Here is a 12733-nt window from a genome sequence, read left to right as displayed (position 1 = left end):
TCAAAATAATATTTTGTCTTAATGTATTTATTTGCAAGGATTTACAGTACACATGTAGATCTATTCCATTGTTTTTTCAGTAAATATGTTATGTATAAGTCTGATTTCTAAGTAATAGTAGTTTTTTCTCTTCCCTGTGATATATGTATAAGTCAGGTTCAACTGTACTCAATGTTTTCGTGTTCTATGCTACTTATAATTTCACAATTTGTCTTTGAAGTCTATTCCTTTTTTAGGGTGCTTTACATTTAGTCATCCACAAGTTCTGTAAAATTTATAACCACTGTTTTGTACCTTCTGAATCTTGCAATGTGGACATAGCTGCAATACTTTTATCCTCAAACAGTGGAACAAAAAAACTTTCTGCTTTTCTAAACTGTTTGGAAAACACACACAGTATGATAGCCCAGGAACATGTTTAACAATGTTCTATTTTTGGGCCTCATAAACTGACCTCACATCTTGATATTTACTCACTCTAATTACATTACTGTCATGACATTGCTACTCTTCTCATTGAACCAATTATTTCTACCATATTTCAATAAAAGGACTCTATCAGAGGGCAAAAAGCATTTTTCACTATCACTAGGATGAGCAAATACTGGGAGAAGAACAAGCCTTTATTTATAATATTTTTGGACATTGAGAAAGCATACGATAGTGTACCAAGCGAAAGAATCTGGCAATGCATGAAAGAACTTCAAGTGCGAGACAGCCTCACAAAGTGAAAATGTTGTATAGTGGGAATAGAAGTTTTATTCAAGTAGGACGTGGTTTGTCGGGCTGGTTTCAAACAGAAAGGAATGCAGCAGGTCAGCTCATTGTCACCACTTCTATTTATTATTGTGAGGGATGTAGTAATGAAATCTATTATAGGAAAGAACATGGAGATATCAAAGCCTTCACATTTGCGGATGATGTTGTGATCCGGAGTGACTCGGAAGAGGTATTGGGAAAGAGAATGCAAAGCTGGAATGAGGAGTTTAAGAAATTTGGGTTAAACATCAGTAAGACCAAGATGGTGGTGATGAAAGTGTATGGGGAGGGAGCAGAACCAATAATCATGTTAAATGAAGCCCAACTGGACAGCGTTCCAGTTTTCAAATACGTGGTTAGCATTCTATCAAATGATAACCTAGCAAAACATGACGTGAAAAATCGAATCAACAAGGCAACACAATTCTACCACCAGGTAAGACACCGGCTGTGGGATGAACAAATACCTATGAAAACAAAAATGGCATTGTACAAGTCCTATTATACACCAATTCTTACATACAGTCTCGAAACCACAACACTGACCAATAGAGATAATTCCAAACTTCAGACAGCTGAAATGAAATTCCTACGCACTATGATCCCGAAAACCCGGAAAGACAAGATTAGGAATGAGAACATTAGAGAAGTAGGAATAGATGATTCTCTCCTCTCAATCTTCAGATATCAAGATTGAAGTGGTTTGGTCGCATGAAGAGGATGCCAGTTAACAGAACTGCAAGAAAGGAATGTGACATAAAAGTAGAAGGGAGACGATCTGTGGGAAGGCCGCAAAGGAAATGGATAGATTTAGTTAAGAACGATGTACTGCTGAGAGGTCATGATTAGGACAAGTTGGTGGAGGAGGAGTGGTACAAGGACAGGATGAGATGGAGGAGGCTCATATACCACACCTGGGAAACTGGAGTTGGTTTAGGATGATGACCAGGATGAGCAATGTAAGGGTGAATGGCATTGGACAATCATTTTAAACATTTATATTAGCATTATCTGCAACAGCAATAACCTCATACCCTGTCTAAGTTCCTTCAAAACATTGTGTTGAGTTTTCAAGAAAACCTGCATTTGAATTTTTAACTGGGGCTAGTGCCACAACATTCTTGCTATTTATAAATCTGATGAGATCATAAATGTCTGAATCGTAGTAGGTTTTCTTGGTTAGCAAGTTCTGCAGAAAGTCTTAATGAGGCTTCTATACACACATCATGGTTGATAAAACACTGTATGTACTTAGTTTCACACTATGAATATAACAGTACACAAACAACATAATTAAATACTGAAAATTTATCTGAACTTATAGCCTCACTTGAATTAACGCTCACACTGTTTTCTTCACTAAGAAAGGATTTTTCCATTAATAATGCCGTTGACAATTACTCTACCTCATATACATCTGAGTAAACATGCGACCAACCTTTTTTTAAAAAAAGTCAGTAAAACAGCGAAAAATTTGTGCGTAACTCCAATAATTCCCGTGGTAAACTTCCATCCTAGCGACCAGCTGATTGCTGCTCATGTGCTCATTACCGTACAGTCTGCACATCACAGTGGCAGTGCTGCATCCTTGCCACAAGATATTTTCTATTGTTGCCCACCAGGGCTTTTATTTTTCAGCAAATGCCATACATAATTGACACTAATTTTCTCTGCTGGACCTAAAATTTCAAGCCTTGTTTATTACTATAAAGTTCAAATATTTCTGGAGTTAACTGCCATTCTATAGTCTTAAAATTCCTTGTAATTTATTTGCTAACAATCATTTTCAGACTGACACTGTAATCCAGGCTGGCGGACTAAACAGGCTAGCTGTTCTTTTGAAGCATGAAAGAATAAACATCATGAAGGAAGCGGCGTGGACGATATCGAATATAACAGCAGGCAACGTTGAACAAATTCAGCAGGTTATTAATGCTGGATTGTTGGAACCTCTAATCGAAGTTCTACAGTCGGTAGGTTTTACTTTGTTTTTGTTTTTTACAGATACCTTTGTCAGTTCATAGTTGGTAAAGTCTTTATTAACCTGTTAAAGGGAGACTTCAAATCTCAGAAGGAGGCAGCGTGGGCAGTGACCAACTTAACATCTGGTGGTTCTGTTGACCAACTAGCATTACTTGTCAGGCTGGGAGCGCTGGAACCTTTCTGCAACTTGCTGGACAGCATGGACTGGAAAACTGTCATGGTGGTTCTTGATGGTCTCAGCAATTTGCTACAGGTAATTACTAGTGTGGCCAGACTGTTAAGGATATTCTATTAAATTAAGAGTTGAACTAATTGAACAAATTCCTGTGTTTCATGTATTCCAGACTGCTGAGAAAATGGGTGAACTAGAACGGGTGGCCATCCTCATTGAAGAGTGTGGAGGGCTCGATAAATTAGAAAAGTTGCAAAACCATGAAAATACACAAATTTATCAAAAGGCTCTCCGTATGATAGAATCTTTCTTCTCTGAAGGGGTAAGTTGGATCACCTATTTACATGTAGATATCTTGCTTAATTTCTTGAAATATCGGAGTAGCGCAAGGGGTAATTTTGAGAGAAGAAAAGGAAGATGTGTTAGTTATTTATTTATTTATTGCCTTTATTTGTGGCGAAGTTAAGGCTCACGGCCCTCTCTTACACTTAACCACGTATCATAAACTTCATGAAACAGAATAGTGAAATATAACAAAATATAAATCCTAACCTCGTTCATTCTGCCATTCATACAAGCTGGTTATAAATTTAATAGGTAATCTCGGCACGACTGCTTGAAAGAAGCTAAGGAAATGCAATTCCTAACACTAACTGGAAGGGAATTCCATAGCCTTGCACCAGACACTTGAAAGGAGCGGTTAAATGAAGATGAGCGATGCACAGGAATTGAGAGTGTAGTAGTCGATCGTGTGTTGTGTTCATGAGAGGAGGAGAGTAAATTAAACTTTGAGGATAAATACTGGGGTTTAGATTGTCAACAGACGAAATAAGAAAGTTGCATTGTGAAGATGTCGTAGTTTATGGATTTTTAACCAGGAGAGAATTTCATAATACAGGGAAATAAGAGTTGAAAATTTAATTGAAAATATAAACCTAATGCACGAGTTCATTGGCCTCTGTAATTTTAATGTTTATTGTATGGTGGCATCTGTCATTACAAAATCACAATAAGTATGGGAAATATGAGGGTCTGGATAAGTTTAATTTTCAAGCTTAGTGGAAGAAGTGATTGGCGAGTTTTGAGAGGGTGAAGTGACGAGTGAATTTTCCTACAGATGCTTGTTATGTGCTCACCCCAATCTAGTATGTCACTTATGATAATCCCAAGATTTTTTACAGACTTCTGAAATGGTACAGCTACACCACAAAGCAAAAGTGATGGCAATAACTTATTAAGGCTATTTAACTGCCTTAACTTACTAAAATCGCGTTGCGTGAATTTAACCCCTCTGCACGACAGCAGTCACTCGCACATACGGAGGGATGCTGTTGCCCGTCACGATTTAGAACCATAAAATTTGAAATGTAACTGATGAATTTGGCATATATTGTATGTGCATACAATTTTTGTACAATGTAACACACTTTCTACCCAGCATTACAAAGTACCTCCCTCTGGAGGATCACTTGAGTAGATCTACACTACCACTGGAGGGCATGGGCATGTGTCGCACAAGTACATGGCTCGTCATAAACCTTATCACTATCATTTGTGTTCATAATTGTCAATATACACACGCTATGGCAGATGTCAACTGTTACGTATTTCACGTCACAATTACGGTCAAAGAAGAAATAATTATGGGAAAATACACAATGAAAAGCCTTTCTACAGGGGGAAAAAATGTTTAATCCTACTGAGAATTACTTCTCAGCCCTCCTGGTTTCAGTGCTTGAGAATTAGCAATTTTACTTATCCAGTAGTCACTTACTTTGGCTACCCATGAGCTTTGTCACCACCATAAAACCTAATGTAATGAATTTGCAGTATTAAGTGTACCTGACTAGCTCCCACAGAAGCAGTTTTCAGTGTTTATGAGAAATGACATTTCAGGCCTACATGAACAGTGTTGCCAACTTCTGTTTTCAAGATCCGCTAAATACCGCTAAAATTCCGCCAAGAAGTCCAATCTCAAATAATGAGCAATAATAATAATAATAATAATGAAAGTAAATGTCTGCACTCACCTGATCTGTGTCACTGGGATTAACCCTTACCTGCGAGCCGGCGAGCTAAAACGTGTAGGCGTTCTACAGCCGGGTACAAACTAGGTGAATTCCCTACCTCAAGAGCCACACACAGAACAGGTTAGTTCATTAAACGGTCTTCCTTCATAGCATAAATATAAATGCTACTCTACGACAGTTTCATTATCCATAGTCATTCGTCAACTAAGAGATGAGCACCCTTTCCTCACTCATTACAAATTTGGTACCATGATCTCATAACGTCAAATACAAATAACATGTTTTCCTCATGTGACTGCTAGCTCCTGGCAAGAAATACTGAATAGCTCAGAGACGGACTTGAGTACAAATTTTAAAAATAGTTAAATGGATAAAACACTAAATTTCGCTAGAATAAATCTAGAATTCCGCCAAAAGATCCGCTGTTCGCTAAGTGGTATATCCCTCCGCCGACAGTCTTCTAATTCCGCCAAATTTAGTAGAAAATCTGCCCAAGTTGGCAACACTGTACATGGACATCTGCACTGAAATAGTATAGTTGGGAAGAGAAAAATGTCATAACAGGGAGCAATACTGTGTATCTGACCTTTCTCTTCCTATCCAGTATTTTCCTTAAGATTAGTCACTGTTCTGTCCATGTTGGATGGAGAGATAGCCAGCGTGATTCTATATTATTCGTGGGGGCTTTATTAGAGAGATCCTTGGAATGCTACAACTGAGATTATCGGAGCATTAAGAGTTTTTTGTTTGAGGTACTTGTAATTTTTTTAAATTACCGCATAATTCCAAACACCACCCGCCACCGAATAAGACCTGCACCCTAAATTTCAGACGGCAAAATACGGTGGGGGTGGGGGGAAATCAACTTGCATACCTATTTAATTTTCTTCAAATGTACCACAAATATAAATTCAACAGCTTAAAGTTAATAAAGTAATCACAAAAATCATAAATAGAATTGGTCCAATACTCAGAACATTCACAGTTGTCATTGGAAGTTTACCATAGGAACTTTCGTTGCTTGCATCTTTCCACAAATAGTTTTCCTCGTTACCGTACACTGAATTTGAAATTCCACATTTCTTAAAGCTTTTGGAATGCATGCCCATGCGGTCTTGATCCAGTTGCATATTAATACAGTCTACAGGCCTCTTAACTCGTCCGGTCGGTGTAAAACTGTTTCATGGCAGTTTTGAAAGGCCGGTTCACATGCACATAAAACGGCTGTAGAATAGATGCGAGTCCTCCGGGAATTATCGCAAGATTGGATTTTCCTTTCCTCATGACTTTTACGGTGTCAGTTGTATGTCCTCGGTAACTGTCCAACACAAACAGGTTTTGTTTTTGGAACAAAGCTCCTGGGCGACGTTGCCAAACGCACTTCACCCATTCCTCAACTAACCCACAGCCCATCCAGCTGGACTCGTGTTCTAACAGTAACACCGGACGGCAAGTTTCCTTTCGGAAGTGTTCCTTTTCAGAACCACATATGGAGGGGGTTTGATTCAATCTGGTGATACACACATTACTGTGCATCGTTGCTTTTCGTTGCTACCTGTTCTGATGGTTACACTTTTAGAACCCTTCGTATTTACTGTATTTTCCAATGGCGTATCAAAATAAACTTGTGTCTGGTCAACATTCCCAATTTGCGACAGCAAATCTTGCAGTAAAACCCTGTGTTTTGAGATCTCTAGTGCTTTCATTTAACACATTTCACTAGAAGCACCATATCCTAACTGATGTTAGTCTATCACAAATTTGTGGAGTCATTCTTAAATTTCCGAAAACACTACACTCCACTCGCGGAACACTCTGCGATCGCCGTTACTTTTTAGAAGCTTTTCCTTCTTCCACCAATCAGGAATACACGATTCATCGATATCGTACTTTCTGCTAACGGCACGATTTCCATAATTTCAGCTTCGCTCACAACTTTGTTTCTCACGCACAGTAAATGACCGCAGGCACTGTTTTGAGTCCATCGCGTACTATCGAGACAGCACTTTCACGGGACAGATACGGAACTCTAATGTGAACGAGGTAGGCTTCTATAACCAACAGTCTCGACTCTCTCAATGTAAGATACCTCACAAGATTAGCTATTCGCGCACCCAGCATGCCAGCAACACTTTTGAAACAAATGACTACCGAACATCCGCAGCCGGGGGGGTTTCGTTTTTACCGCATATGTACCAAAATTCTTTCATTTACTGTATTTCATTACCTTACGTTTTGCGTTTAGATGCCACTGTAACCTTATTGAGAAATAACGATCTTGTTTTCTAGAACGCAACTAAAACACACTTAAGACCTGAATGCCAGTTTACATGTGGTATTTTTAGTGCGCTAACCGTATTGACATCTATTTCTATACTCCATGTAAACGTAGTAAATGTTTATGATAATGAACGGCTTGAATATGACCCGCACCCAAGTTTTAGAACCAATATATTTTTGGGGAAAGGTGCGGGTGGTATTCAGCATTATACGGTAAGTCAGGGGTGTATTTTCCTTGCATGCAAGTCATTCATTGCATTCGTTATGATAGCGCAAAGAACTGTTTGAAGTACGATTTTAGATTCTCAAGTCTGTTGATATTATTACTGTTATCTCCCAGAAGTTCAAAAGTTCCATGCAACTGCACTGGTTCCATTCCTTGACTATGAGTGGCACTGGCATATGGGAGCCTGAATGTCCAAGGTAACATCGTGCGGGAAGCACAGATTACTCCTTGGCGAGAACATAACGTCACAAAAGTTACCAATTTGGTGTTCTACCTCCATTGCTTGAGTAGTAACTGAGAAGTGTTAATTGTGCATTTTGTTTCTATGCTGTTCCTCATATTTGACATATTTTGTTTCCTGCATGTGTAGTGTTAACAATGAATGAGCCTAAAAAGGATATAATTGCCAAACTTTTTGAATGGCCATTTACGAAATGATTCACATGCGTAAATAATTGCGAGATTTTGCAGCTCTTTTAGGCACATCCCCAACGGAGATGAGTTGCATACCCTGATCGAACCGCATTCCAGTCCTCCCGGCAATGTTAAATTTCTGGTAGTAAAGGGAATCTAATCTGCGCCGCCGAGGATAGCAGTTACAATGGTGCTAGCCGTTACGCTACGGAGGTGGACATTCAAATAGAGCTGCAAATTTTAAAACAGAAACAAAGAATTGTTCGTACATTCAATCCAGAAATTTGCAGTGAATCTATTTTGATCTGTGGCTTTATGTAACTAAATATTCTGTTGGCCTTGTTTGTTAGAGAAAATTCCCTTGGAACAGCAAGAAAAGCTGATATGCAGATCTAAACAATCTGCACACTGCTATTGCAAAGCACGAGAAATCAGATTCTCATATCCACACCAGATATCCTTAGGTGCCTTCGGTAAAATTAGGATAGATTTAGATTTACACTTCGATGAGCAGCAGGTGGAAAATCTAAGGTACGATGAAGTAGAGAAAAACATGCAGATACTGAAAAGGCAGACTGCAGCGACATGTGTTTTGGCAAAGCCAGAGTTACCATTCCATGGGTACTATGAGACTAGTTAGTCCAACAGAGGAAATTACTGGGCCGATGACCTAGATGTTAGGCCCCTTTCAACAAGCATCATTAACCAAGAGGAAATTACTGTACATCAAACTAATTAAGTTGTTAGCAGTGTTATGAAAGGTTAGTCACTTCACAACTGCGTGTGTGTTTAAAGGACTTTCTCCACTTGTACACAACAATTTAATTCAAAGCATCTGCACCAAAATGTTAAAAATGATCTAGTTTCGGGAAAATTATTATCAGTGAGACTTCCCATGTTACAAAAATTTTCAGTTGTCTATTGCTTTAGATGCTTACTTAATGGTTATGTTAAGATGTGTTGGTTTTTATAATGCGAGTTCTGATACCTCGGCGAAAGCAGTGGTGAGAATTGCTATAGTTTAGGCCTACATCAATTGTAGTTGCTCAAACTTGTGATGGAGCGGTGGTGCTTGCAGGTCAGCTGAATAGTGTGCAAACTAAATTTAAAATGGTTCCTGAAACTGTTGACCCACTGCTACTCACAAAAGCTAATTTAGTTCTCTCTCAGGCTGTGTCATGCAGTAAAGAATGTTTAATATTCTTTGCAATGAGTGCCTTTGCAGCAGTTCTTGTAAGAGAACCAACCTCCTGGACAGTGTCCTCACAAAAAGGTTTCCTAAACTAGTTCCAACAGGGCAAAGCTATTCTTGCCGTTTAGTACAGGCAGTCGCAGGGTATGCTCCGCCAAGAGCTTTATGAAAGTATTTTGGAGGAACCTCTGCACAGGGAGAACATTACAATTGAAGCAAGCGGATTTCTTGCGAAGTGAACAGAATTTCAGTTCAGTATTCTTTTGAAGGTTTTTAATGAAATATTTTCATTGACTAATGTTACATGTAACAGCTTTCATAGACCCTAGACATTGCATTTTGCATGAGAGGTGAATTCTATAGAAGGTACAGTATCAGTAAAGTTAAACATTGAAATTGCCAACGTCTGGGACATGGGACAAAACAGAAAGGTAATTTGATCCACCATGCAAAAAAAGAAAGGAAGAAACTTCATTTTTAGTTAAAGAAGAGTACGGGAGGGTTTACCTGGAAATACATTATATCACAGTTAAAATATTGCTTCTGTCCATTGAGAGATTTGTACTTGATTATGAGTAATGTTCTGTTTTTCTGGCAATTTTTGTTTAAGGGCAACTCAGTACATTTATTGAAGTTTATGGAAAATACCCTGGTATAATAAAACTACCATATTTACTCGCACATTAGGCCCATTCCCCCCCTCCCTCACTTTTTCATACAAATAACAAAGGGGCGTCCAATATGCGACAACCTCAAATTTTGTGCAGTGAACACATTACTTCTAGGCCATAAAGAGCTATAATTTGTACATCTAAACATTTTGCACTGTTCTCTAACAAAACCTATGAATGTATTTGAGTTATACTGGCTATTTTCGTTGGCAGTATTTCTAAATGTTACGTCAATAAATGGTGAACACTACTTTCAGGCCTACACATAAATAAATATAATCCGTTTCAGTTACTTTTATCACATCATTCGTTCCTCCGAGTTCATCAGGAAGGGCCAGACTTAAAAATTCGCTACAAGCATGTCTTAATTCATACTGAAACCCATATAATAATATTAATGGCGTGTGCCTTTCCAGGTATTTTTCCTAGTAAACAGCCCATTAGGCAACCTGTGTGTCTGTGAAGATAGGGCCTTACTTAGGATGATTTTTGATGTTGAATACGCCATACACATCCAGCCCACATTAACATAATTCAATTAAAACATCACATGTTTATTTAAAATATCATGGTATACATTATGGGACCGGTTTTGGCATCCATCGTGCCATCATCAGCCATCGAGATATTGATGGCAAGGTATATTAGAAAAATAAAAAATATAATACTATTAGTGCAGTGTAAAATGTATGCTTAGCATACTACACTAACAACAAAGCTTAAGTCATTATATGTACATTAAAATGTGGCTAAGTGACAAAGACCAGTCATTCTATAGAAAATATGTCTTAAAAAAACACAATATTATCTTGTGTGTCCAAAATTATTGGGTGATTTAAAATGTCTATAATTTGGCCTAGCGAAAATACAAGGATGTCCATATAAAACTGTTAGTTCTTCAAAACATCTGCCATGTTGATACACAATTTCTGGAATGTTGTTCTTTGGTTCCTCATAATATATAACTGTAAAGTTGATATCATACACAAGTTTTTACTTTCTTTTTAAAAAGTTTTTTAAAACAGTCTGTTTGACTATTGTGAGAAGTATCTGGTTTTTTATATATTTTATTTTATTTTAACTTGAACACTGCTATGTAATATTGTTCAAAGTTAGTTAATGATTGGCTGAGGCCGAAGCTCATGGCTTAGATCTTGAATATTATTTCAATGCCAGGTGGAATTGGGCAGATTAAACCTGATTTCGAACCAGCAAGGACCTAAAAAAGGAATTACGAATTTAAATATAAGTTACCGAGAGTCAAACGCGGTAGTTTAGAAAGAAAATAATATATGAAACTCGCCTCTAGCTCTGTGACTGCGTGTAGTGTAAATGAGGAACTGAATACGAAGTGTCAAGCGACAGCCAGCAGGCGTCAGCTGTGAGGCGGGGCGTATTGTGTAGGGGAAGGGGAAGTTGGAGAGGTTGCGGTAGCGTGTAGCTGCATGTCAGGGGCGTTGGCTTTGCTGGGGATAATAAGCCAGCGCACTGCGTAATGTTTAATGTACTGATTGATTTTTAGGAATTTTTAGATTATTTATCACTGAAATAAGCATGTCAAATTGGGTTTTTCCAAAAGATCATTTAGATTGTAATTGGGATTGTAATATTGATCTAATGTAACATTGCTCCGTTAGGTCTAATAGTAGGCCTTTGTTCATTGTTTCCATGATGTCATCGTTGTTAATACCATGAAAATCGTTTACATTCCTGTACATGCTGGCCTATTGCTGAAAATTTCTTATATCTTATGGCATTGATATGTTCGTTATATCTAATATTGAATGATCTCCCGGTTTGTCCGATGTAAACACTGGAGCAATCATTGCATTGAAACCTATATACGCCTGATCTATCAAACGGATTTGATAAGTTGATCGATTTGGAATTGTGAAGAATGTCACCCGTAGCACGGGTAGTAAAGAAAACCAACTGGACAAAGGTTGTAATACAAACGATCTAACTTAAAAAAGTTCTCGAGCACCAAATAGACTTCATTCAACAGCGGGACACACTTTTCCACCTAATAAGAGACAAGTGAATGGAAAGAAAACCTGGAGCCATTTTTAGAAGACATAAACACTTCATAAACATCCCAGCAGGAACATTTTACCAAAAATATCCAAGTTTTTTAAGAGCAAGTGTTTGTATTGGAAAAGCTCTCAGGTCTTATAGTGAACCTAAGACATTTTAGTCCAGTAAGTGTTTTTAATATTAAGTTTAACGTCCAGCTCAATGCACTCTCCCCCGTCTCCCACCTATGCGCTTTCTACTAACAACTGTTTTTAATGTTTTAATGTAAATTAAGAGATTGATTTTATGCTATTTTTACCTAAGCTACATGTAAACAGCTGATGATTGCTAAGCAATCGAAACGTTCTGTGATTATTAATGTCTTTATAAATAGCCAAAGGCTAAATAAAAAAGATAAAGTATTGATTAGGTGGAATCTTTTTTTCATTTATTGATTGGATTAGCTGAGTTACGTCAATTGATATCAGTCTTCGGCCTCCCTAGTCTGCCTACAGGAATATTGTTTGAGACCTGGACATGGCTCGACTATGAGAGGATATGTTTTTATTCCAAACAGAGTAGCTGTGGATGGAGCGGCAACTGGGGGCGTTTGTACCCTAGTTCGGTCAGACATCTTCAGCGAAGAAGTACCGCTCCGTACTCAGCTAGATGCAGTTGCAGTTCAAACTCCGTTGCCACTATTGACAACGGTTTGCAACGTGTACATTCCACCGGATTACGACCTTGAAATACGTGCACTACAAGATTTGATCACTCAGTTGCCTCCTCCTTTCCTCATGATGGGAGATGTGAACGCCCACAACATACTATGGGGGTCTCAGTCTTCCTGTTCTAGGGGGAGGATGCTCGCGCAAATGATCAACCTGTTTGATCTTTGCGTGCTTAATACAGGGGGACCGACACATTTCAGCAGCGCACATGGCACATTCTCACTCCTGGATGTCACTTTGTGCAGCTATGCGCAAGTTCCCC

At 38.4% G+C, this 12733-nt stretch overlaps 1 protein-coding gene across 1 annotated transcript in view; it reads left to right on the top strand.

Moving 5' to 3' along the window:
* The window catches only part of Pen (Pendulin), an 83495-nt gene that overhangs the window by 58520 nt on the left and 12242 nt on the right, over positions 1 to 12733 (top strand). The window contains exons 8-10 of the mRNA XM_067152381.2: positions 2550 to 2732; positions 2813 to 2995; positions 3087 to 3236. Of these exons, the coding sequence (XP_067008482.1) occupies positions 2550 to 2732; positions 2813 to 2995; positions 3087 to 3236 (516 nt within the window). The remainder of the gene's footprint in view (positions 1 to 2549; positions 2733 to 2812; positions 2996 to 3086; positions 3237 to 12733) is intronic.

The sequence above is a fragment of the Anabrus simplex genome, chromosome 8, assembly GCF_040414725.1.
Source record: "Anabrus simplex isolate iqAnaSimp1 chromosome 8, ASM4041472v1, whole genome shotgun sequence".
Lineage (NCBI taxonomy): Eukaryota > Metazoa > Arthropoda > Insecta > Orthoptera > Tettigoniidae > Anabrus > Anabrus simplex.
This window is presented reverse-complemented; position numbering and strand designations above follow the sequence as displayed.